This window comes from Puma concolor, chromosome C2 (genome assembly GCF_028749965.1).
Source record: "Puma concolor isolate L17-30 chromosome C2, mPumCon1.1.hap2, whole genome shotgun sequence".
Taxonomy (NCBI): Eukaryota; Metazoa; Chordata; class Mammalia; order Carnivora; family Felidae; genus Puma; species Puma concolor.
In genome coordinates, this window is record NC_141675.1 from 145,886,996 (window position 1) to 145,913,391 (window position 26,396).

General features: G+C 35.7%; 2 protein-coding genes across 2 annotated transcripts; both read right to left on the reverse strand.

Annotated features, from left to right (window-relative positions):
- LOC112849779 (keratin-associated protein 19-7-like) lies at positions 1–3,021 on the reverse strand. Its single transcript, XM_025913482.2, has 3 exons — positions 2,974–3,021; positions 1,862–1,940; positions 1–299 (listed from the first exon to the last, which is right to left on the reverse strand). The coding sequence occupies exons 1-3, from the start codon at positions 3,019–3,021 to the stop codon at positions 82–84; spliced, it is 345 nt and encodes a 114-aa protein (XP_025769267.1). The 3' UTR covers positions 1–81.
- A 1,336-nt stretch (positions 3,022–4,357) lies between these two features.
- Positions 4,358–4,856, reverse strand: LOC112850455 (keratin-associated protein 19-4-like). Its single transcript, XM_025914106.2, has one exon. It carries the CDS (start codon positions 4,787–4,789, stop codon positions 4,601–4,603), a length of 189 nt encoding a protein of 62 aa, XP_025769891.1. The 5' UTR covers positions 4,790–4,856; the 3' UTR covers positions 4,358–4,600.
- Between the last annotated feature and the right edge of the window lie 21,540 nt (positions 4,857–26,396).

A 26,396-nucleotide genomic window follows, 5' to 3' on the forward strand; every position in this document is an offset into this window, starting at 1 on the left:
TGATATTGGAAGTTCATATCCTGAACATCAATTTGGGGAAGTCCCTTATAATTTCAGATGTTGGATTACTGGCACAGTCGTTTAGTAGAAGCCAGAGAACCCATATCCTCCATAACACAGTGGGAGGCAAAAGCCATATCTGTGGCTTCTCCAGCTCCAGCCACAGCCCAGTCCAGGGAAACTTCCACATCCCCAGCCACAACCATAGCCCGGGCCCCCAAAGCCTCCGTAGCCGTAGCCCAGGCCTCCATAGTAGTTGCTGTGATGGCTTATGGTGTCGCGGGTGATGAGTTGTTTCTCTGTTCAATAGAAGATCTTGAGTGTGAATTTCAGCATGCGTAGAGGGATACTTACATGCCCTGAGCAGACCAGGTGATAAAAACACATGCTACCTAGTTTTGTGTCATTCTGTGTGTTACCTGTCTGACACGATCCTGACATGAAGAGGCCCTCGAACTCATCAAAGTGTTTGAGCTTGCATTGCTTATGTAGTCATGGTGTCCCTTAAACATACTGCATCCCTTTTATGAGAAAGGATCGCTGCACTTTCAAAGCCTGAACATCCCAGGCTAAATAAAATTCCTCATAACCAGACATATTGCATAACACAGTTGCTAGTGTTGTGTTTTAAAATTAAGGATTGCATCATCTCTGGCTTTCCTTGAATTGTCATTCTTCACTTATAATTAAATGAAAGAAATTGGTTAAATTCAATTCAGCACAATTTATTATATCCTTTTAAAGGCACCTAATACCTCATGGTAAAGTCTTTTTTCAAAGCCAAAGAAAAGAAACATTTGAAAGCCTGGGAGTATCCGTTCACCTGCTGTGAACATCAGTAGAGAAGTTCAGGAAAAAAAAAAGTTGAAAGAGAGTCGTCTTCGTTCTATTATTTTATGACATGGAACATCATAAAAAATATTCTCTTTTTTGATTTTGCATACTAGCTTAGAAAATCAGTATTTGGGTTAACAACATCAAGTAATATTATTCAAATGTTAAAGGCAAATCAGAGTAATCAAAATGTGTTTCATAAGCAGCATTAAAAAAATACATTCAAAATTCCTTTTTTTCACATCCTGAGCCCCTTTCTTGCATATCATCTACCCAAAAATACAGATTACATCTGCCTCTCTGCCTCATAGACACCTTTTCTTCCCTTTCCACTAATCTATTATTTACCCTCTTATTCAATCAATTTTCCAGTATCACTTGCCTCAGTTCCTCTCAATTCCTGCTAAGGTCTGAGCAGTGAAATAAGGAAACATATACAATTTATCTTTGGCTTCCCTCCATTTTTATCCAATTTTTACCGAAATTCTTCTATATGTATCTTCACTCTTACTATAATAGTTTTGTCCTTGTATTCTCTTTGCTTATTGTGTGTTTATTTTTTTTTTCTATTTCAGAAAACAGCTAACTTGTATCTGGTAAGATATGAAATGCTTATTAAGATCTTAGATGCTGAGAAAAAAAAATGCCTAATTCGCCATGAAATTCAGTAAGAGGCTGTTAACATTTAAAAGGCTTCAGGGGCGCCTGGGTGGCTCAGTCAGTTGAGCAACTGACTTTGGCTCAGGTCTTGATCTCATGGTTCCTGAGTTTGGGCCCCACATCGGGCTCTGTGGTGACAGCTCAGAGCCTGGAGCCTGCTTCAGATTCTGTGTCTCCCTCTCTCTCTGCCCCTCCCCCCCACACACTCAGTCTCTCTCTGCCTCTCAAAAATAAAGAAAACTAATAAAAAAATTTAAAAAAAAAGAAGGTCTTCAGAATCTCCAAAAATATAGGTATAAAAAGACAGAGTGGAGAAAGCATGAAGTGAAGCAAAAAGTCCTTCAGCTTACTTGGAGAACTTAATCACCTATGTGCAAGGCTGATTCAAATCCTGGTTGAGTCCTGCCAGATACGCTCTTCAACTGAGCATCTAAATTCTTTTTCACCTTTCATGGAGTCAAATACACTGTTCAGCTTTTGTTGAGCTTATAAGCAATTATCAGATGATGCATTTTCCCAGCTGGATTAGTTGACTGCTGTGCAAATACTAGCAGGACGTAGAAAATCAATGAGGAAGAGTCAAATGGATGAATGCACTCTAGGGTTCTTATAGGTAAGGATCATGCCTTCCACAGACATGGGTATCTCTATGAATGTATCTGAGGATTTAAAGGAAGAACCAGCTCAAATAGTTTTCTTAGTTTAGAGAAGCTCATAAGCCATCATTTCACTTGCTTTTTGTTGTTGTTGTTTAAAGCATATTGTAAAATACCCAAATCTTAACTGTACAAATTAGTGATATTTTGCTTTAACTCACAGACTACCTAGATCGATTACACCCAAGCTGCCCAGATTTTCTCTTGACCCACCAGTTAGTATTCCTGCCTAGAAGTTTGCCTGTTTTGGATGTCATATGAATGAAATCATAAAGTATACCAGCACTTTTCTCCCCTGAAATACTTTGTACATCACTGTCTCTGTGAGATAGATGCATCTTTGTTGTTGCATGTAACGTTAGTTTTGTTGTTTTCATTGCTGCAAAGTAGCTCATTGTATAACTAGAGCACAATTTATTTACTATTTTGCTCCGGTAAATCTATATTTGAGTAGTTTCTCTTCCTCCCTTCCTCCCTTCCTCCCTTCCTCCCTTCTTCCCTTCCTTCCTTCCTTCCTTCCTTCCTTCCTTCCTTCCTTCCCTCCTTCCCTCCCTTCTTTCTTTCTTTCTTTCTTTCTTTCTTTCTTTCTTTCTTTCTTTCTTTCTTTCTTTCATATGAATCAAGTCTCTATGTACCTTCTAATAGAGACCTTTTTTGTAGACCTAAGCATTCCTTTACTTTGGGTATACACAGGAAACACATTGCCAATTTATACTATATATATTTGGCTTCAGTAGATTCTGCCCAAGATTTTCCAATACAGTTGCTAAATTTACTGTACCACCAGCAATCTATGAGAGTCCCAGATTTTCCACATCCTTACCCACATTGACCGTTTCAGAGTCTTAATCTGATCATCCTTAGGGTCCATAGTGTTATCTGAATATTAGTTTAATTTGGTTTTGCTTGATCAATAATGGCACTGGGAATTTAACATATCTTTACAAGCCACTTAGATATCCTTTCTTTTGAAATGCCTGTTCAAGTATTTTGTCCATTTTTAACTGGGCTTATTTAATATTAATCAATTAATCAATATTTTATAATTGATTAGCGGGAACTCTTTACATTTTGGGGTAGTGGCATTTTATCAAACTTATACATTAAAATTATTTTCACCTGGTTTGTCGCTTGCATTTTTCTACTTTACATTCTGTTTATACAAGAACACAATGTTGTAATATAACGATGTCTAATTTAGTCATCTTTTTCTTTTATGTCTAATGCTTTGGGTTCCAATTAAATTTTTTACTACATCACACATTGTTATTTAATTCTTTCTGTCTGCCTTCTTCAGAACTTGTTCCATTTTCATTGATCATTCTAAACACGAAAAACAGTCAATAACTTGAATATCTCATTCTCACTAAGTCAAGCTGAAGCTATAAAATTACAAATAAATCAGACAGGTTTCAGTGTGTCAGACTTTGCCCATTTGACCCTTCCAGATGTGCATCAGTTGTGTGATGTGTTGTTCCCAACATAAGCAGTAGCTTTTCCCTGGAAAAAAGATGTGCTGGAGAATTTCCCTAACTCCAGCAGAGACCCATAAAGGCAGTCATTTCAAATTCTAATAATATAATATTATACTAGGAATGTCAAATACCTGCTCCAAGCCATGGTATGGATTTTTCTTCTTTAGAACTACAGAAGGACTTTGTTCAAATTCTGGAGAATTACTATTAACCATTAAGAAAATAGAATAGTTCTTGAACCCTGTCATGCTAAGTAGTATAGTCATCCAGTGGAGTCACCAAGCTATTACTTTCTCTGACCTGGCCAATGTAAAGCTAATATAATATGACTGGGTTGACTAAAAGGTTAGGTCTTGCCATCTGAATCTGACTGAACAAATGTACTTTTGTGTTTAGCAAACAAGTCTGAGTCTTTCAAAATCCATCCTTAATATCGGAAATAGCATTTGAACTTGACACTGCTTGCTAGTTAATTTTTTTCAGATCCAGATAAACCAGAAATTAATAGGTTCAAGATTCTAAATCAAAACTAACACCACTGAGCAAAATTAGGTGGCTATTGTGGAAAGCGGATTAATCCTCATAAACTCTGTGTTTATGTTGCTATGATCATTGCAGGGACCGATAACCAGGAGTTTAGGACTGTTTCTCTGAAAGGACACAAGAAGAGAAGCACACTGTGAAAGGGAAAATCAGAATTAAGTTAAATAAATAAATAAGATAAGCCATAGCTTCCATTTTAAGTGAGGATAATTTATTGCAAAGGAAACAGGGAAATTCCACAGTTACAAAAGTGAAATAGGGGGCACCTGGAGACATGAAGCAGGCAAAGAGAAGATGATAATTATTCCTAGACTCTAAGATGCTGAATCCGTTGATCTTGGCTTGGTCCCAGCTGATACTGTTTGTTTCAAATTTTGGTTGATTTGAGTTATGAACCTGTAGCCTCAGATGTTCGAATTCCAGGGCAGGGTCTCAGTAGAAGCTAGAGAACCCATATCCGCCGTAGCACAGTGGGCGGCAGGAGCCATGTCTGAGGCCTCCCCAGCCCCAGCCACAGCCCAGTCTGCGGAAGCTGCCACATCCCCAGCCGCCGCAGCCCAGGCCACCGAAGCCTCCACAGCTGCAGCCCAGGCCTCCATAGTAGTTGCCGTAGTATCTCATGGTGTCAAGGGTGTTGAGTTGGGTTTGCTATTCAAGGCAAGATCCTGAGTGTGAATGTCAGCATGGATGGAGGGAGGCTTATATACCTTGGTCAGAGCATGTGATAAATCACGTGTGTACCCTCCTTTTGTGTCATTTTTCTAATTACCTCCCTGACAACAATGTATTCATTCATTGTCCCCTGACACAGGGAGAGGCCCTAACACTCATTAAAATGTTTGAGATCGCTTTGGTGCCTCGTCAGGGTGGCCTCTAAATGTTATTGCATCACTTTATCAAATTATGTTCCATACTTTAGACATACGTAATTTTATTTGTCAATTATACCTCCAGAAAGCTGGCACAAAAAGTTATGGGATCACTTCATATGAAGGAATGAAGTATCTTCAACAGCAGGATATATCAGACCCCAAATAGAATTCTTCATAGGTAGCATGCCAATCATATTTCATAGCGTTGTGTTTTTCATTGAAATATTTCTTCATGTCTGGTTTTCTTTAGATTGCTATGCTTCATCTCCAAATTACATCAAAGAAATGGGTCAAATTCAAAGCTCTACAATCTATCATGTTCTTTCAAAGCATCTTATTCCTCAATCTAAAAAAGTGAGGTATTTATCTCTTTCAGTGCTGAGGAATGTAAACATTTGAGAGCCAAGAACAATCAGTCTGACTGTTGTAATACCGGTAAGGAATTCTAGAAAAATAAAATAAATAAAGGATCTACTTTTTTTTCTGTAAGTTTTAGAACGTTGGGCATCACTGCTGACCTACTTTATACTTTTCACATTTGAAAACTAAAAACCGTTTTTGCTTGCTACAGTTGATGAATCAATATCGATATATAATCATTAACCAAAATCCATAGTTTAAATTTTATTCTGTGTGTTGTACAGTTTCATGGGCTTTGGCAAGTGTGGGATAAAATTGTTCAGAAACCGAAGGCAAAACACAGTAATCAAAAATGTATAATTGTTCAGAAACCGAAGGCAAAACACGGTAATCAAAAATTTATTTCAGAGTAGCTTTAAAAGCTGATTAAAAGTTATCCTCCCGGGGGGCGCCTGGGTGGCGCAGTCGGTTAAGCGTCCGACTTCAGCCAGGTCACGATCTCGCGGTCCGTGAGTTCGAGCCCCGCGTCGGGCTCTGGGCTGATGGCTCAGAGCCTGGAGCCTGTTTCCGATTCTGTGTCTCCCTCTCTCTCTGCCCCTCCCCCGTTTATGCTCTGTCTCTCTCTGTCCCAAAAATAAATAAATGTTGAAAAAAAAAAAATTTAAAAAAAAAAAAAAAAGTTATCCTCCCAAATCCTAACCCTCTTCTCTTAGACATCTCTCCAAATTGCCTCCCAAAATACAGATTATATCTCCTCTCTATTTTTACATTCACTGTTTCCTCCCGTTGACTCGCCCATATATCTAACATACAATCTCCTTTTTTTAATTAATGCACTATTTTTAGTGCAGTTTTAAGTTTACAGAAATATTGAGCATAAAGTACAGAGTTTCTACAGTATCCACACACATGCACACATTTCCCCCTATTATGAAACATCTTGGATTAGTATGGTGTGTTAATTACAATTAGTGAACCAATATTGGTATGTCATTATTAACTGAAATTTAAAGTCTAGGTTAGGGATCACTCCTTGTGTTACACTATGCATGTCATGTCACCACTGGTCCCATGCGGTAATTTCACTGCCTTAGCAATCCTCTGTGCCCCACCTATTTCTCCCTCCCTCCCCCAGACACTTGCTGCCACTAATCTTATTGTCTTCATAGCTTTTCCTTTGCCAGAATGTCATTGTTGGCGTCATATAGTATGTAGCTTTTTCACATGGACTTCCTTCACTTAGCAATAAGCTTTTATGATTCCTCCATACCCTTGTGGCTTGAAAGCTCATTTCTTTTTATCACTGGATAATATTCCACATTGTCTGGAGGTACCACAATTTGTTTATCTCTTCCTCTACTGAGGGAGTGTTGATTGCTTTCAAGTTTGGGCAATTAAGAATAAAACTTCTATAAACATTTTTGTTCAGGTCGTTTTGTGTGAGCATAAGTTTTCAACTCATGTGGGTGAAGACGGGGAGAGTTAGTGCTGGATCTTATGCATAAGACTCTGTTTAGCTTTGTACAAAACTGCTAGACGGTCTTCCAAAGTGGCTGTACCATTTTGCATTTGATCAGCAATAAATGAGAGTTCCCATTTCTCCACAACCATGCCAGCATTTTGTTGTCCATGTTTTGATTTTAGCCATTCTAATAGGTATGTTACAACCTCTTCTAGAATATCATCCAGATTCTGTCCCCCATTAACCATTAGTCTACAGTAGCTGCACAATATTGCAAAGTATGTAAAATTTCTCTTTGCCACCCATCAATTTTCATTCAGTCTATAGTCAGTCCCTTCTCTTCCTTCTTTTTGTATCTTTACTTTCAAAATAACAGTTTTCCATTTATGTGCCTTTTGCCTATTCTGTGTGTGTGTGTGTGTGTGTGTGTGTGTGTGTGTGTGTGTGTGTGTATTTTCTTCTCAGGAAATACCATACTATACTCTACTAAGATGTCAAATGTATGTTGCTAAGATTTCACTATTTAAAAAATAATCCAAATCAAAGGGCTCAGTCAAATTCAATAAGATAACATTATATATGGGCAATGTCTTCAGAATCTCCAAAATGTAGATATAATGTTAAAGGATAAAAGGTAGAAGAAAGAAAATTGTGAGCAAAAGTTCCTTCTGTGGTGCCCTTAATTTTAGACTTTGTCTTTAAGTTCTTGAGAATTTTATATGGCCTCAAATATAGTGCTCAAGTTTTCCTCATTTTATACGTAATTTTCAAATAATGCAATTTCCCAACTGGATTTGATTATGTCTCTTTAACATCTACTATGTAATAACAATTAAAAAAACAGGGGTGCCTGGGTGACTCAGTTGGTTAAGCGTCTGACTTTGGCTGAAGTCATGATCTCACGGTCCATGAGTTTGAGCCCCGAGTCGGGTTCTGTGCTGACAGCTCAAAACCTGGAGGCTGCTTTGGATTCTGTGTCTCCGTTTCTCTCTCTGCCCCTTCCCTACTCTCTTTCTCTCTCTCAAAAATAAATACATGTTAAAATATTAACAAAAAATAATAATAAAAGTAAATAAATAAGTAAGTAAATGTTGAAAGAATGAATGAATTCTAAGGTCTGTAAAAATAAACACCATGTTTCTCACACATATGGGTAACAACTCTCTGCCTGCCTCTTAACAATAGGGATTTAAAATAGGAATAAGTTCTGGGGCGCCTGAGTGGCTCAGTTGGTTAAGGGTCTGACTTCGGCTCGGGTCATGATCTCACAGTTCATGAGTTCAAGCCCCGCGTCAGTTCTGTGCTGACAACCCAGAGCCTGGAGCCTGCTGCAGATTCCATCTCTCTCTGTCTCTCTCTGCCTGTCCCCCGCTCACCCTCTGTCTCTCAAAAATAAATAAGTACTAAAAACTTTGAGAAAAAAATAAAATAAAATAGGAATAATTTCAAACGGCATTCTGTCTTTAGAGCAATGTATAACCATCCTTTCATTTGCATTGTTTTTCAAGCATAATAATGAATTATAAATTATATACAAATTTAGGCATAAAATCTAATGAATCCTTGGGGCACCTGGGTGGTTCAGTCGGTTACACATCCAACTCTTGATTTCAGTTCAGGTCATGATCTCACAACATTCGTGAGGTGGAGTCCCGAATCAGGCTCTGCCCTGACAGGGTGGAGCCTGCTTGGTATTCTCTCTCTCCCTCTCTCTGCCCCTCTCCTGCTCTCTCTCTCTCTCTCTCTCTGTCTCCCTCTCTCTCTCAAAAATAAATAAACACTTAAAAATTTTGATGAATTATTGCAAATGTGCATACACTTCCTATATCAAGCATACCTTAATGCCTAAAATGTTTCTATTATTACTTTTTGGTCAATATCACACTATAAAAATAGCCATCCTTCTAGATTTTGACAACAGCTTCACTAGATCTTATCAATAATTTCCCAAAACTGTTGTTAGGTTTACAGTCACACCAGCAATGTAAGATTTTCAGTTGCTTTAAATCTTTGGCAATACTTGTCAAGCTATTTAATTTGATCATTCTTGTGGGCATGTAATAATATCTGAGTATTGTTTTAATTTGTTTTTTTTGATCTGACGAGTAATAATAGTGGGTGCCATTAAATATGCTTTTTGATCATTTAGATATCCTCTTTTGTGAAGTGTCGTTTCAAGTATTTTCTTCATTTTTAGTTCAGTTTATAATATTTTAGTGTTGACTTGTAAGAGCTCTTTGTAGACTTGAATACTGACATCTTGTCAGATCTATGTTCTGGAATATTTTCTTCCTGTATATACCTTATTTTTTTAACTTTAACATGATGTCTATATATGAAGAGAATTTCTTAATGTAATGGGTATGGTATGTTAACTTTTTTAAATGTTTATTTATTTTGAGAGAGAGGTTGTGTGAGCAGGGGAAGGGGCAGAGAGAGAGGGAGAGAGAGAATCCAAGCAGGCTCCGTGCTGTCAGTGCAGAGCCAGACGCAGGGATCCGTCTCACAAACCACGAGATCATGACCTAAGCCAAAGTTGAGAGTTGGATGTTTAACCAGCTGAGCCACCCAGGTGCCCCTGATTCATTAATTTTTAAAAATCTTATGTTTTATGCATTTTCTTGTCTTAATTAAGAAAGTTTTGGCTGCCTCACACTTATTCTTTAATTCCTTTGCTCTCTTCAGAATTTGTTCCGTTTTTATTGTTCATCCTAAATTAAAAGACAGTTGTAATTTGAATATTTCATTCTCATGAAGTCATTGGAAGCCATAACAACACAAATAAATCAAACAAGCTTAATGCTGTCACACTCTGCCTATTGGATCAGATAGCTCTCTCAGTTGTGCAGCTGATGATCCTGTGATGGATTTCTTTTGGACCAAGTGACAGCTTTCCCTGGAAGGAAATGTGTTCTAAAGTTTTTCTCTTAATTCTAACACAAATCAATGCAATCTAACAATAAGAGGTATGCTAATATGTTAAAGCTGCATTATACTAAGAGAGTTAGTGTCTCTGATTAGTTATTGATTTTTTTTCTTTAGCTATATAAAGTTTTTTTCAAACTATGATATGATTATCCAGTTAGGGGGGAAATAGTTTCATGTGAAATTATGTTTCACTCAGTGAAACTAAAGCATACAGTCCTCCTATGGTGACCCTAAAATATATTTACCTTGATCTATACACAGTGACGCTCCAACACATCTCCTGAATTCACTGAAAGGATACAATCTGGCTGAGCAAATTCATCCATATATTCAGTAAACAAGTCTGAGATTTTCAAATGCATTATAATAAGTTTTTTAAGGAGAGTTTGGATTTTGCCCTATTACTAGTTGTTTTTACTTTGATACAGCTAAATTAGAAACTGATAGTTCAATCATATATTTGTGTTTCTGTGCCTGACTTATTTTGCTTAACATAATACAGTCTAGTTCCATCCACATGGCTGCAAATGGCAAGATTTCATTCCTTTTGACGGCTGAGTAATATTCCTTTGTATTTATATACTGCATTTTCTTTATCCTTTCATCAGTCAATGGACATTTGGGCCCTGATTTCACTCGTAAGTGGAATTTAAGAAACAAAATAGATGGACATAGGAGAAGGGAAGGAAAAATAAAAACGGCACAACAGAGAAGGAGGCAAACCATAAGAAACTCTTAAACACAGAGAACAAACTGAGGGTTGCTGGAGGAGAAGTGGGTGGGGGGTTGGGCTAAATGGGTGATGGGCATTAAGGAGGACACTTGTTGGGATGAGCGTTGGGTGTCATATGGAAGGGATGAACCACTGAGTTCTACTCCTAAAACCAATACTACGCCATATGTTAACTAACTTGAATTTAAACAAATAAATTTAAAAAAAGAGAAATTGGTAGTTCAAGATTCTACATCAGAAATTTACAAATCAAAATAAATGGGAGTGGTCAATCAGCTGTGATAATTAAGCTCTTTAAAGATGCATGACCAGAACAAGATGCTTTATTTGAGAGCCCTCAGGAAGGGAAGTATGCGATCTATGTGAGAGTAGGCATGGCAAAGTAGACTGCCTGGTGTTCAGTGACATTTGTTCTAGTCTTAGGTTCTATTTCTCATGCCATTCTTGATCCGTAGCAATCCATTTCACTTTCTGGAGTCCTTTCCCATCCAAGATGGCATTACGGTGAGCTTTATAGGGATCCTACCAGCTTTAAAAATCTATTGGTTTTATTGAATTTGGTTGACTCAAACAAGGATATTCACTTTTTTTTTTTACTACCTATATATATATAATTGGAGAGGGGGGAGATAAATTATGATATTATTATGTCTTTTTCTTTTTTTTTTTTTTTAATTTTTTTTTCAACGTTTATTTATTTTTGCGACAGAGAGAGACAGAGCATGAACGGGGGAGGGGCAGAGAGAGAGGGAGACACAGAATCGGAAACAGGCTCCAGGCTCTGAGCCATCAGCCCAGAGCCTGACGCGGGGCTCGAACTCCCGGACCGCGAGATCGTGACCTGGCTGAAGTCGGACGCTTAACCGACTGCGCCACCCAGGCGCCCCAATTATTAGGTCTTTTTCATAGACAAGTATTTATTTGAATTACTAACAAGAAATGGCTCACTCTTTGAAGGTCAATGTTACAAGACACTTGCTATAATGCATAAAGTTCAAGTTGGTCACAGCTTTACTACAGATTACTTTACAAGTGATTACAGTGATTTTTAAGTTTCCATGATGAATAACAAAATATTTCAAGGTTCAGACAATATTGAAGAATAATACCTTGCCCCACCATGGAGGACCATGAGGAAAATAGGATAGAGCTTCACAAAAAAATGTTTATTTTCACTGTATATTTAAAGATATATTTTATTCTATCACTGTTTTTTTCTTATAACTAAAAGGGCTAAATAAAAATAAGTTAAACTAAACAAAAAATAGTTATTTTTCACATCGGCCTTACTTTAGCCATAAAATATGTAAAGTTAATAGTTCAGTACTAAGTTTAAGTACCAGTGTTGTCTAACTAAAAGCATTGAATAAGATGTGGTATAGTGTTACAAGGAAAAAATCTTCATTTCAACTGAGTATTATGGTTTGCACATATCTATCTAACCATATCTAGCCATATGGGTAAAAGATGTATTATATATATAAGATATTTAATACATATATATTATATATATTACATATATACATATATTACATACATTATATATATATATATATATATATATATATATATATATAGTATATCTTATAACGGGCTTTTCATGAAGCCATATGGGTAAAAGATGTATTATATATATAATATATATAATACATATATTATATATTATATATATTACATATAAACATATATTACATATATTATATATATAATATATCTTATAACTTGGGTTTTTCATGAAATACTTTATTTTCTTCATTGTCAATTGTGTGCAGTTACAAATAATCACCTTGATATTTTGAGCTCCATGTATTCTGTTTTAACTTAGGATAATTTATTGCAAAAGGAATAGAAAAATCCCACAGTTATGAAAGCACAAATAAAAGACAGCAGGAGGCATGAAAGAGACCATTACAAAATGATAAACATTCCTAATATCATAGATGCTACATGTTTTTGATCTTGGGTAAGTCCTAGATGATCTTGGTTTGGTGACTGTAGTCAAATTTGGATAGTCCTTGTATGGCCTCAGATGGTGGGCTCCCGGGCCAGGATTTTAGTAGAAACCAGACAATCTGTATCCTCTGTAGCTTGATGGGGGGCAGCAGCCATATCTGTAGCCTCCCCTGCCACATCCCCAGCCACAGCCACAGCCCAGCCCACTGAAGCCCTCACAGCGGCAGCCCAGGCCTCCATAGTAGCTCATGGCACCAGGGACGGTGAATTTGGTTTGTTGTTCAAGGCAAGATCCCGAGTGTGAATGTCGGCGTACGTAAAGGGGTGCTTATATACTCTGAGCAGAACATATGAAAAATCACACGTGTAACCTTCCTTTGTGTCTTGCTGTGTACTATCTGTAATATTATAGCTCACAAGTCTTCCATCCCCTGACACACATAGAGGCCCTGATTCTCATTAAAATACTTCCGCTTACTTAGCTTCTCATTTAGAATGTCCTTGAGCCTTGCTGTTTTGCTTTTATGGGAAGAAATGGCTGACTCCTCAAAATTTGTACATTCCCAACCCTAAATTGAATTACTTATTACCAGGTGCATTACATCATTCCCATTTGATGTCATCCCTTTTGTAATTAAACATTTTGTCTGTTCTGTCATCTCCCAGATGGATGTATCCATCGTCAACTAAGTTCAGGGATATTTGTTCAATTTACGGCTGTTAAATCAATATTTTTCAAAAAGCAAATTTATTTATCAAGGCAAGCACTGAAGAAAGAGCCTCTGTACGGAAAACATTTTTAAAAAGAAGGTACATGTGGATTTTCAGCATTTTAATTATAATAATCTTTATAATATTTTTGGCTTTGAGCACTAGTTTCAGAACCTTTTGCTTGCAAAACATGGAACAATTAATTTCAGAAACTGAGGGCACAAAGTCCACCTCAAGTGCAGGCTTATCAGAGTAGAAGTTTAATTTCCATTTCAAATCCTAAAAATCCCCTCCATAATTGATGCTTTTCAAAGCCTTACTAAAACTGTAGATTGCCTCTGCCTCTATGTTTTTGCACACACCAATCTTTTCCTTTCATTAGCCTACTTTAGTAATTCATATATGATCTTTATTGCCCTTCTCATTTTAGCTTTTATTCTTCTTCCCTTCCTCTCAAAACCTACTATGAACTAGCAGTTAAAATCTTAAAGTTTACGATATTTCCCCCCACCCCAGGCTTATATTGGCTTAGTCTAGTAAATACTTCTTTCCATGTCCTTTTCACATCCTCCGTAATATCTCTCCCTTTGTTTATATGTCTATTATCTTTTTTTTTTATTTTTTTAAGTTTATTTATCCTGAGAGAGAGAGAATGAACAGGGAAGGGAAAGAAAGAGGGAGAGAGCATCCCAAGCAGGCTCCAGTCCGTCAGTGAGGAGCCCAACATGAAGCTTGGTCTCACCAACCATGAGATCATGACCTGAGCTGAAACTAAGAGTCAGAAGCTTAACCAACTGAGCCACCCAGATGCCCTGTATAAGTCTATTCTTTACCCATTTATTCTCAGGCAATGTCTAACTACTTTGTACTACCTTGTAAATTGCTCATTAAGGTCTCATTTAAAAAATTTAAAAGAAAACATACAATAACTCAGGGCCTTCTGAATGCTAAAAGAGTATTTTAAGAATGAAGCTATCTTCAAAGTTTTCAAAGTGAAGACATACATAGTGGTGAAATGAAACAGAATACACTTAACTAATCTCCATGTAGCTCCTGTCTCTTGATTTTTTTAAATGTTTTTTAATTTATTTTTGAGACAGAGAGAGACAGAGGATGAATGGGGAGGGCGAGAGATGGAGAGGGAGACACAGAATCTGAAGCAGGCTCCAGGCCCTGAGCTGTCGGCACAGAGCCTGACGCAGGGCTCGAACTCATGGAGTGTGAGATCATGCCCTGAGCTGAAGTCGGACGCTTAACTGACTGAGCCACCCAGGTGCCCCTCCTGTCTCTTGATTTGGGTCAGTAATATTTTTAATTTACATGATTTTGAATAAGTGGTTGAATTTTTATGACATTCCAAGTATTTTATCAAAGGTGAATTTCCACAAATGAGTGTTTCAACCCTAAACAGCAGAATAGGGAATTAAACACTATTTATAGAACTCAAGAAGAAATTGTAAGTAAATTATAAGAAATTGATAAGTAACTCTCATGGTTACCACAATCTGTGCAACTCTCTGACTACACCTTAGCAAGCTACCTTTTGAAGGGCAAAATATGGTTCAATATGTCATAGCCCAACATATCCCATGTCTCTTTTTTCCAAACATTGTTCCATTGTTTCTTATCCTAAACTGGAAACAGTTGATAAGCTGATTTTTTCATTCGAAGTCCTTTCAAATACATGGAATCACAAATAACTCAGACTGGATTAAATATATTACGTTGTGTCTATATAACTCAGCCACATCACGCGAAAGTGATTAATGGCTAATTTTTGTTCATTTGGATTTGAAAGAGATGTATCCACCTAGGATAAAACACTAAACAAGATATAAATGAAAAACCTCACTAGTCAAATAAATAAAAGTAGTTCCAAGGAATAAAATGTGATAGTTTTACACAAGACCAAATTTACCGCTAATAGGCAGCAGGATATTGACACTCAAATATTGTAGTATTAATATATTATATTAATTAATATTATATTTGTCTTGTTTTTTTACTAAGTGAAAAAAATAATAAAAATAAAAGTATCCATTGGAAAATGAAGAATATATATTCCTTTGTAGAAGTATTGATTTATGTTCAGTTGTTAGACACGATGTAGACGTTTTTTCTTCTTTTCACTTTTAGGAAGTTTCCTTTGAAATGGATGTTAAATAACACTATAATAATGGGTAGAAAAGAATGAAATGCATTTTCCCTTGGGATAAATAATAGTCTTTACATATATATAAAGGAAACTTTTGTTATAAATTCCAAAGGTTGTCCTGTAACTGAGACACAAATCAATAAAATATGAAAATGTAGGTCACAGAAATATACTATATTATACTAGGAATGTCACATAGATTTTTTTTCTCATTTTCATTATAATGATAATTCTTTTTCTTTGTAACTTTTGAACACCTTCCTCAGGCTGTAAAGGTACTGACCTGTGTGAGAATAGAATCGTTTCAAATGAAATTTAGTTATATGAGTAAAAATTCTGTAAAGACATTACTAAAATGTATCTCCAACATCCTCTCCTGTGAAAGTACAACATTTGACAGGACAAGTGATAGGAGCTGGCTGATTTTATTTTTTTTCTCTCTTCAAGTTGCATAAACAAATCCAAATCTTTCTAATAAAAAGCCACGATCTTGAGAAATGAGTTTTAACACTGTTCATTCTTCATTTGCCTTGCAGTACAACCAAATTAGAAATTGAGAAGTCAATTATATACAATGAAATAAAATTTCCACAATAAAAATGTAAAAGAAAATACAATAAGAGGTAGTTAATCTAACAGAGGGAGCTATTTCCCATAAAGTCAGTTATAAAATTGTAGCTGTTCATAGGGCAAGAAGTTTCCAGATGGTATTCAAATTTGTAAAAATACAATGAAAGTGAGTCAGCATGATGGGGCAGATCACCCGGATTCAGTGAACTGGTTTCTGATCTTGGTTCTGACAATTGTGGTATTGGTGACTCCAGGTTTCAGTTAACCATCTGGAGTTTGGGCACCTGAACTATAAGGGGCAGCACAGCATCTTTAAATCTATGTCAGCTTTCACTTCTGCAGTGGCCCTTGTATTATTGGAGATCACCAACTCAAACAGTAATAAAAGCTTTACTTTGTTCCATTACCTGAATATGCCATTCAAATTTGAAAAGGTAATATATTTCTATTACATCTTTTATATACTCTATTATGTAAAATACCAACAATAAAATTCTTGCTTTTGGTGAGTGGTAATTGATTGGAAATCCACTTTTCAAACAATCTTTTGGGGGCGCCTGGGCGGTTCAGTTGATTAAGCATCCAGTTTTTGATTTTGGCTGAAGTCATGGGATTCATTCAGCTCTACGTCATGCTCCACATTCCACAACATGGAATGTGACTGGGATTTCTCTCTCTCCCTCTCTCTCTCTGCTCCTCCCCACCCCTCAAAATAAAATAAATAAATAAAATAAAAATCAAAATAAAATAAAAATAAAATAAACCCCTCAAAATAAAAATAAATAAATAAATAAATAAATAAACACTAAAAAAAAATCCTTTGGATGTGTGATGGCTCTAATCAAGTAAAGCTACAGAGTAATTTATTGTCTGGTTGTATCTAGGTGTTTGCATTTCATATACGGTTGCAAAAGGCTTTAATGCCATGATAATGATGATGGCAAAAGTAGAAAACAGTATCGTTGCATGCTACAGAGGAACAGTGAGATAATAAAAATCTAAACCAATTAATATGCTTGATTCTACATATATTTTAATTAACTAATTTGAAATACATTTATAAAATAACTGTTTATAAAATAACTATTTTCATGAGAATGTCAAGTAGGGGAAATAGAGAAAAATACTATATATGATCAAGAAATTCATTTAAAACAAATGCTTTTCTTGCCTAGAAGTTCAGAGAAATATTTTGATCTATCACTCTTCTTTTCTTACCATAAAAAGCTAAATAAGGACAAATTTTCAAAGAAGGATAAATTTATTTGTTTTGGACTGCATTGATAAATGGAATTGTACAAAATGTTAAACAATATAAATTCTTTTTTATTTAATACAATAAATACATAGTTCAAAATTGTTAGACTTGATTTTTTATTCTTATTGAATTTAAATCTAAGCATTGTCTAATTAAAATAAAGAAAAAAATCAATGGATATTTGAGAACTTATTCATTTCAGTCTAAATTGAATGTTCTTTTTATATGTCTGTGAAATATTTAATACATAAGAAAGTACATTGAAACCTTTGAAAGTTGTGTAGTCTCTACGCTTAGTTACATGTATAATTGATAATAAAGAATTAAACAAAAGCTGCATTTCTGTTTCAAATTAAGAGACTTTATTAAAGAAATCAAGGAGACAGAGACAAATTTGTGTAATTATAAATGTACTGAAACTTTAGGTGCTAATTATTTTGAATAAATGGACCCACACAGTCTTCACTGATCCAGAGGTTGAAATCAGATTCAGCAAGTCCACTCATGGAACAATATATGAGACTCATGAAGAAGAATTTTAATAGAAGCCAGAGAATCCATATCCCTCTAGCACAATGGGCAGTAGCAGACATATCTGTCACCTCCCCAGCCACCGCCACAGCCCAGATCTCCAGAGTAGCTGCCATAATACCTTATGGTGTCAAGAGTTAAAGGCTTGGTTTGTTCTCGAATGTGTGCTTCTTGACTATGAATCTTCACATCTGCTCAGAGGCTTTTATGCCCTAAATTTTATGGATGTGGTAAATCATCCAAACACACCTCATTTTCCTTCCTCAGAAGAAATTTCATGAAACAAGTATTTTTGGCTCTTTTGTTTAATATGCATGGAATAATCTTCCATCCCGGTAAAAATTTTAAGCTGATCTTTAGCTCAGTTAGTTCAATTCCTTTTATTCAATTATGTTTATAATGAGAAATATAATTTATTTGCAAATATATTTGCAACTTCAAAGACTATTCCTACATCAGGACTTGCATAAACTCCACCTCATTTAGATTTCTGAGGGTCTCTACAGCTCAGTCAAGTGACTGTCTGACAGTTTCATCAAGATGATACTACTCTACTGCATATGCTCTCTATTTTTTCATGGTGATGACGACCTGTTATTATTTGAGCTACACAGGGCACTAATGTTATTCTTAAATCCATGCCCTATTTGAAACTGTAATCACTTAGACATCAAATACCTAAAAATACTGAGATACAAACAAAGTTTACCTGATTTTGTGTGGTTCAGGGCCAACATAGAACCAATTCTGTTGACAGTGTCTCATTAGACATATTCCTTAATTTTTAACACATGATAGTTAAAATCTTGTTGCTTCCTTAAAGAAGGCACTTCCAGACCTGAAAAAGGACAGAGAGAAGAAGAGGAGAGAGAATATAACAAATAAATGTTCCTTTGTTCTCTATATTTAATTCTAGTCAAAACTGATGGAGCCTCAGTTTAAATAAATGTCAATAATCCTTTACAATTATGATCTGAAAGACGTGCAGAAGGCATTCTGGCAATTTAGGTCTTCTTTCTGGGATCCAAGATTATAGTAGTATGCTAGAATAAATACATAGCTCTATTGATCTTCTTGTGCAGGAAGTGAGAGGAGAAACAAAAATGTAGGCAATGTGAGTCAGAGTGATTTCTCTCAGAGATTAATCTAAGGATATCTTTAACATTGTGTGCATGTTCTTAAAATTTGGATACTCGTTTTAACTCCATCACCCCAAATGATGAGAAAATTGAAGAATTATTTGCTAATGGTTTCCACATAATACTAATTGGATATTTGATATTCTACTGCCTAATATCCATGTTTCATTTTTTAAAACCTGTTATTTAATGACTAAGGGCATAGATAAAGTTCTTTTGAGAAGAGATTACCACATAGCTCTAAGATAATTATGATGATTTAAAAAGTCACAAGGGGCACCTGAGTGGCTCAGTTGGTTGGGGGTTGGACTTCGGCTCGGGCCATGATCTCACGGTCCGTGGGTTCGAGCCCCACATCAGGCTCTGTGCTGACAGCTCAGAGCCTGGAAGCTGCTTCAGATTCTGTGTCTCCCTCTCTCTCTGCCTGTCCCCTGCTTGCACTCTGTCTCTCTCTGTCAAAAATAAATAAACATTTAAATAAATAAATAAATAAATAGTCACAAAATACTTAATGTCATTGCTTTATTCTATGACTTAATTTTAAATTCTACTGAACTATATTAATATTATAGTTATATGTATATTGACCACTCAATCAAAGCATTAGTGCTGGTTCCACCCCAGGCAGGAATAATTCAGTAGAAAATAAACTAACCTGATTTTCCAAAGACTTTCTCTTTTTTTAATGTTTTTTTTAAAATTTATTTTTGAGAAACAAGGTGGGGAAGGACAGAGACAGAGGGATATAGAGGATCTGAAGCAGGCTCCACGCTGCTGTCGAACTCATGAACTACAAGATCATGACCTGAGCCAAAGTCAGAGGTTTAACTGACTGAGCCACCCAAGTGCCCCTCCAAAGGCTTTCTTTATATCAAGACCGAAGTCAAATGCTCTGTACTAATTTCTGTAGTGAAATATTCTTGTATTGCATAAAAGTCAACAATTTCTCAAATTAAAAGTTTACTAAAACTGACACAAGAAGAAATAAAAACCTTAATGACTATATCTCTTAAGGAAATAAATTTTCTATTACAAAGGAAAAAAAAAACAGACTTCTAACAAAGAAAACTCCAGATTCACATTGTTTTAGTGGTGAATTTCAGTAACTACTCAAATAATGACAACTATTGAAGAAATAATATTAATTTTAGACTAATTCATTCAGAAGATAAATTCAATCTACAAATCTAGGATTCAGTTATATATAAAAATTTAGAAAATAAAGTACAAGAATATGATTAACAATATCAGAAAAATAAAATACAGGTAATTTAAAGAAAGATGTGAAAGACTTAGTTTTTGATAGTTACAAATTAATGGTGGAAGCAATTACTAAAGATATGTATGTATAGATATAGATATAGATATAGATATAGATATAGATATACACACATTTAGATATATATAAAATGTTTATGTATGGACAATAGAAAGAATATCTCTGAAGTTATATATTAAATAAAATCCTCATTGAAATTCCAGTATGATGTATACATATTTACAAAAGATTCCAAAGTGTGTGTATAAGGAAATCCAAGAAACCTAGAATATCCAATGCAATCTTTAACAAGGAAAAAAAAGCTTTACATTGACTGATTTTAACACTTATTAAACTCAAATAATCAAGGAAGTGTGATATTGGTATGAGGATACACAAGTAAGTCAATGAAAAATGTTAGGGAGTCTGGAATCAGAGGTTTTCTTCCTACAAAGATCCAAAAAAAAAAAAAAAAAAACCCAAAAAATTTTCATCAAATGGTACTGAAATAATGGAATATTTATAGGGAATGAGAAGAAAATTATCTTAATTTCTGCCTCGTATACACAAAAATTAATTCAAATGTATGATAGGACTAAGCATAAAAACTAAAACTTTAAGGCTTCTAGAAGTTTATTTGTTTGTTTTGTTTGAAGACATAGAAAGTACTAACTGTAAAAAAAGAAAAAAGAAAAGAAAAAAAAACATTGTGAAGTGAAATATGTCAACAGCAAGCCACAGACTGGAAAAAATAGTATAGCTATAGATATATAGCATAGATGAAAAAGATAGGTATAGCTATAGATTAGAGATAGAGAATAGAAATGATAGAGATAGAGATATCTATCATATGTAAAGATCTCTTACAATTCAAATGTCTAAAGACAAATATACTCCCCACACCTGAGAACATTGAAAGGAAGATACACAAATAGTCAATAAACAAATACATTGTGTGGCATGATTAGTTATCAGAGTTATCAGGGAAACACAAATTAAAAACACAATTATATAACATTACTCACCCACTATATGTGCCAAGGTTAACAGAAAAAAAGGTTGTGTTTTCTTACTCAATAGACTGTGATTTAGGTTAATTGTGAATTACAAAAAATTTAAGCTGATTTAAAAATGTTTGTAACTTTCATTAGTGTGACTTCTAATACAGTTTCCCATATAATGTCTCCATTGGAATTATCATCTTATGATAAATTCCCAAGAGAGTTTAAGCCTAAGGTTTTGGTACATAGTACCACACTTCAAAAAGTTCTGCTAGCATCCTTAATGTAAAGCAATTTTTAAAAGTGGAAATAGCCAATATTTGCATGGGGGGAGGGGGGAATTTCAGGTTCAAAAAGTTTTGGGTGAGAAGTAGTCCTTACCCTGCAAATAACTCATGAGGCAGCTAGTAAAAAGACAATGGATAACAGGGTCTGTGTGATAGGATCATAAGACTTCTTGGTCCAGTGGTTCACTATGAAACTCTCACGCAGCTCCTTGGTGTCAATTTCTCTTTGATGATCAACAATACTGTGAATATAACCAGTGGCGAAGTGACCAAATAAGTTAAAATTATAATGAAGACTCTTTACAACCAGAATCTTAGCCAAGGGATTTTAGCACCCAAAATCACTGCCGTAAATTAGAGTTTGCTCCAATACAAATTTTTATTAATAATTCAAAAAGCCATCTAAAGCATATTTACCATGTAATAAGTTCCTCCAGTGATCACTGACAAGACCACTTGGGACTGAAAAGTCTGCGTTCTGACTCACAGACACAGAAGAGGGAAGAAAAATAACAAGCTGAGAAAGACCAGGAACTTCTCCCTCTCGAGCTAAATCTATATTTGGTTTTCAATGATTTAATAATGGAAATAAATGATATCCTCAGGAAAAGAAGCAGTTGCCTTCATTTGAAATATCATAAAACAAAGGAAAATTATTAAGATAAATGACTAAAGTTAAGACCATATTGTAATGCCACATTAAACACGTTTATTGGAAAATGATTATAGAGATCTCTCCCAGTGTAAAATACACTAAAGAAATTTCAGATGAAAAATGAGTGTCTTGAGAGTGAAAGAAGAAATAAGTGCTGTGGTAAAATATCCAATATTTATAGAATAAGTTTGAATTGCTACTGAACAGCTGTACATACACAGACAGCTCTTAAATCTTATGCCAACAAGTTTGTAAGCCTTCGATTCATCTTCTCTGCCTATCAGCTGGAAATAGATTTGGTAAAATTAAACATTTAAGAAGTTGGATTTTGCTGTTGGATCATTCTGTCAAGAATCTTAGGTAGAAACCAAGTGTCCAGCATCTTCCACACAAAAAAATTGGATGACAACATTTATATCCACAACCGCCCTTACCTTGTTTCCAAAAGCTGTCACGTCCAAGGTCATTGCAGCAGCCCTGACCATGGAAGCTGGGGTCAGTTACCTCATTGTATAGAGTAGATGTTCAAAGACATTTAAACTTCTTCAGTGGTAACTGTGACAAGTCTAAGTATTCTATGTATAACATTTATATCAAAGGACATATGGATGAAAACCTCAGTAATTTGTTTTCTGTTATGGGAAAAGGGGGCCTCACATCTTTTAAAACTAGGATTTCTTGGGGCACCTGGGTGGCTCAGTCAGTTGAGTGTGTGACTTCGGCTCAGGTCATGATCTCACGGTCTGTGAGTTCGAGCCCCGTGTCGGGCTCTGTGCTGACAGCTCAGAACCTGGAGCCTGCTTCGGATTCTGTGTCTCCCTCTCTCTCTCCCCCTCCCCTGCTCATGCTCTGTCTCTCTCTGTCTCAAAAATAAATAAAAGCATTAAAAAATTAAAAAAAAAACAAAACTAGGATTTCTTTGGTGGACTGGATCAGTCAACATTTTCCAATTAGAGCTTTTAGGTTTTGATTATGTTTACCACCTATTCACCTTCAGTATAGATTTTATTTTTTGTGTGTGTTTTCAAGGCCTTCCATGTTTTTTAATAATATTGTATAGTTCCTTCTAACAAGATATCTTCAGTATATCTCAGAGAGCAGAGCAAGAGTACCAGGCTGCTGGTAATACTGAATTTATGTACTGGGGAGACTTAGTGCTTGCCCTATGAATGATGTCATCACTGTGTTTTTAGGGAAAAATATCTAAAGATCCATTTAAATACCCATTTCAAACTCTGTCTCTACCTCTCATCTACCATTGACTTTTTCATGTTTTGTTTTAGATATTTGAGTCATCTATTAGTCATTTGTAAACATCAGCTAAGATCTGTTAATACTATATAGGCTTTATCTTTTCACCCATTTAATGCCTGGCACATAAAGTCTGTGTTCAATATCTTATTGAGTGAATGTGCCTTCATTTGATTCAATTATATACACAAATCTCCATCACCATGGTAGTGTGTATGGCACTCTTAGAGGCAATGAGTTTCTGCTTTTTACCCAGAAGTTCACTAATGCCCACTTAGAAAAAGTCAAACTTCCTTCCTCTGGCATTGTAAGGATAACGGGTTTTCATCCAAACTCAAGCTGCTCTCCTCTTTCCTACTCATTAAACTTCAAACTGGGTGGGGGGAGGGGGGCGGGAATCCTGAAAGAATGCTTCCTTGAATCTGCTAAGAGTATATACCAAAAACAGAATCTTTTAGTGCCACAATTTTCCATTTACTCTTATTTTACCCAGGAAGAAGAAAGCATCACCTAAATCCCATTGGATTTGTAAGAGTCTATATTACTATTACTTTTATCTAAAGACATGGAAATGTTAGCACTCTTACCTTGTAGTTCTTTTAAAAGATTAAGTACCATCAGATTAGCAGGTCCAAATATTCCTTGGAGTACCTTGGCTCAACCATCTGAATGGGTCATGGATAAGGAAGCAATCGTGAGGGGAAAAAATTCCCACCCTAGAACGGAAGTGTTTTTTTTCCCTGGTCAGATATGTCCTTTATCAGTTTATCCTTATTCAGTCGGGGGTGGCGGGAGGAGAGGAGAATTTATGATGTCACAAAAAGCATGGTTGAAATCAACCACGGAATCCACAGTCTTGCTGGTGATGCTATTGCCAGTCCCAGTTCTTGTAGAATGTCCCATCAAGGTTATGAAAGCCTTTGATAGAATGCAAGAAGAACATATTAGAAAACCCTTCGGAGTAAAGGATCTGGAGGTCAAGCTTTCTGTTTCTAGAGTCTAGAAACATCAATAGGTTTTTCAGTAGAAGTCAAATCCATATCTCCTCAGGGCAGAGCCAGGACCATAACCTCCATAGCTAGAGCCTAACAACAGATGGAACCAGGGGGGCTTCCACAAGCACAGCCAGAACCAGAATCCAGGCCACTGTTGTCAAAGCTCAGGCCTCCATAACAGCACACGGTGTCAGGCCTTGTGGGTTTGGTTGAAGGTTGTTCAAGTTCCTCTGCGTGTGAACGAACACCTACAGAGAGGCTCATACCCTCCCTCAGCGGTACATGGGGCAAACCATGCTGATTTACTTCAAGTTTATTCAAAACCAAGACTGTTCTACTATAGAAATCCAATTAAAGTATTCTTTTCTTAATTAGAAAAGACCCAATTAAGGAAGCTTCAATTTTTAATTTGACTTTCCTACTGAGCTTGCTTTCCACAAAACCTATTGCCCATAATGAGAAGAGTTCATGGGCCCTGCAAAGCCAACCTTGACTTAATCCTCCAAGAAGTCAACTCTAGGCCAGGCTTGAAGGCCTCAGGCAGCTCTCTGATGATGTCACCTGTGATAGTGTCTCCTTCAGTTCATTTCGTTGGCCACTTATTTTTCACCAAATTTAGTTCTATACATTATTTCTATCTCTTCACTATTAAGATATTTCTTATCTATTGCTCACTGAAGTTGCCATACTATAAAAAATTGTGATTAATTTAACATGACACTAGATCAATTGTTTAGTAACAAATATGTCTTTAAAAACTTTTTTATGTTTATTTATTTTTGAGAAAGAGAGCGCACAAGCAGAGGAGGGGCAGAGAGAGAGGGAGACAGAGAATCCAAAGCAGGTTCCGTGCTGTCAGCATAAAGCTTGACATGGGGCTCGAACTCATGAACCCTGAGATCATGATCTGAGCCAAAGTCAGATGCTCAACTGATTGAGCCACCCAGGCACCCCATAATAAACATGTATTTAAAAACCTTTTGCCATTCAAATTTTGTAAACTATCTCATGTTATATTTTAGCATTTACCTCCTGAATCATGTTTTAATCTTTTGGTAACACAAAAGTATTTTAAAGTTGAAGATTTTGAGGTTGGCATTTTAGTAGGCAATCAACAAGACCGCTATTTAATATTTGTAATTTGTGGTCCAGTAATAGCAAGAAATAATATATTTTCATACTCCTGTCAATATTACTTTAATTTCTTATATCAAAAAGTAGTAATAAATAATTAAAATATTTCCACCAAAATCTTTCTTTACATTTGCAAGGACAAAGAATTTTATATTTTTTTACTATAAGTCTTATTTGGTTATTAAAATGGAAATTGTATTTCATTTACAGTCCATTTACATAGAAATATGCCTTCCTTTCTTTCTCCTTCCTACCTTCTTGCTTTCCACTCTTGCTCTTAACCGCATTCTAATGCCAAATATATATATGCATTTCCTTCAATGTTTAGAAAGTATACAAATTTTAGGATAATAAAATATGAATCATACCTTACGCTTATAGAATTTATTATTATGGAAAATAAAGAAAAAAGTATATGCAATATAATTCTATATGGTCACAGTGTGCTAAAATCTAAAATCTTAACACTTTGGAATATTAAATTTAAATATTTAAAAGATCTGTAGACAACATGGCTGGGGTGGCCGACTGACCTGGTTTTCCTGGGACTGCTCCAGTTGGGGCCCTGAATTTGCCAAACGTTGGGAAAATTCTCAAACATGAGTAAAAAGGATGGTTAGTCACTCAGAAGTAATTCATATCTAAGAGGGTCAAACCAGCAAAACCTCCATAAAATGAATGTATATATATTGTATCTTTTGGAAAAAGTAAAGAAGAATTAACAGGTGAGGAAAAAAATGAAAAAGAACCTTTCATTCTAAGGGCACTTTAAGTGGCGTGCTATAGAACCACGATAGTACATAACGTGTACGTAGAATAGAGTTAAGTAACTCTAAAATAAAAAGGGCGGGGCGGGGGGGATTTGTATGAGGCAAAAAACCCCCAACATTTCTAAAAACCTTATATGCCCATTAAAGTATTTTTGTTTTATCCTCCAGGTCTGAGGTCAGCAAACTGCAGCCCATGGGTCAAATC

Excerpts from the sequence above, each read along its gene's own strand:
- LOC112849779 (XM_025913482.2), bottom strand. The coding sequence starts at position 3,021 with ATGGACCCTAAGGATGATCAGATTAAGACTCTGAAACGGTCAATGTGG. Across the intron at positions 1,941-2,973 it reads CTCTGAAACGGTCAATGTGG|GTGAAAAAGAATTTAGATGC; the intron begins GTAAGGATGTGG and ends ACTCCATGAAAG. Across the intron at positions 300-1,861 it reads TGAATCAGCCTTGCACATAG|AGAAACAACTCATCACCCGC; the intron begins GTGATTAAGTTC and ends TCTATTGAACAG.
- LOC112850455 (XM_025914106.2), bottom strand. The coding sequence starts at position 4,789 with ATGAGATACTACGGCAACTACTATGGAGGCCTGGGCTGCAGCTGTGGA.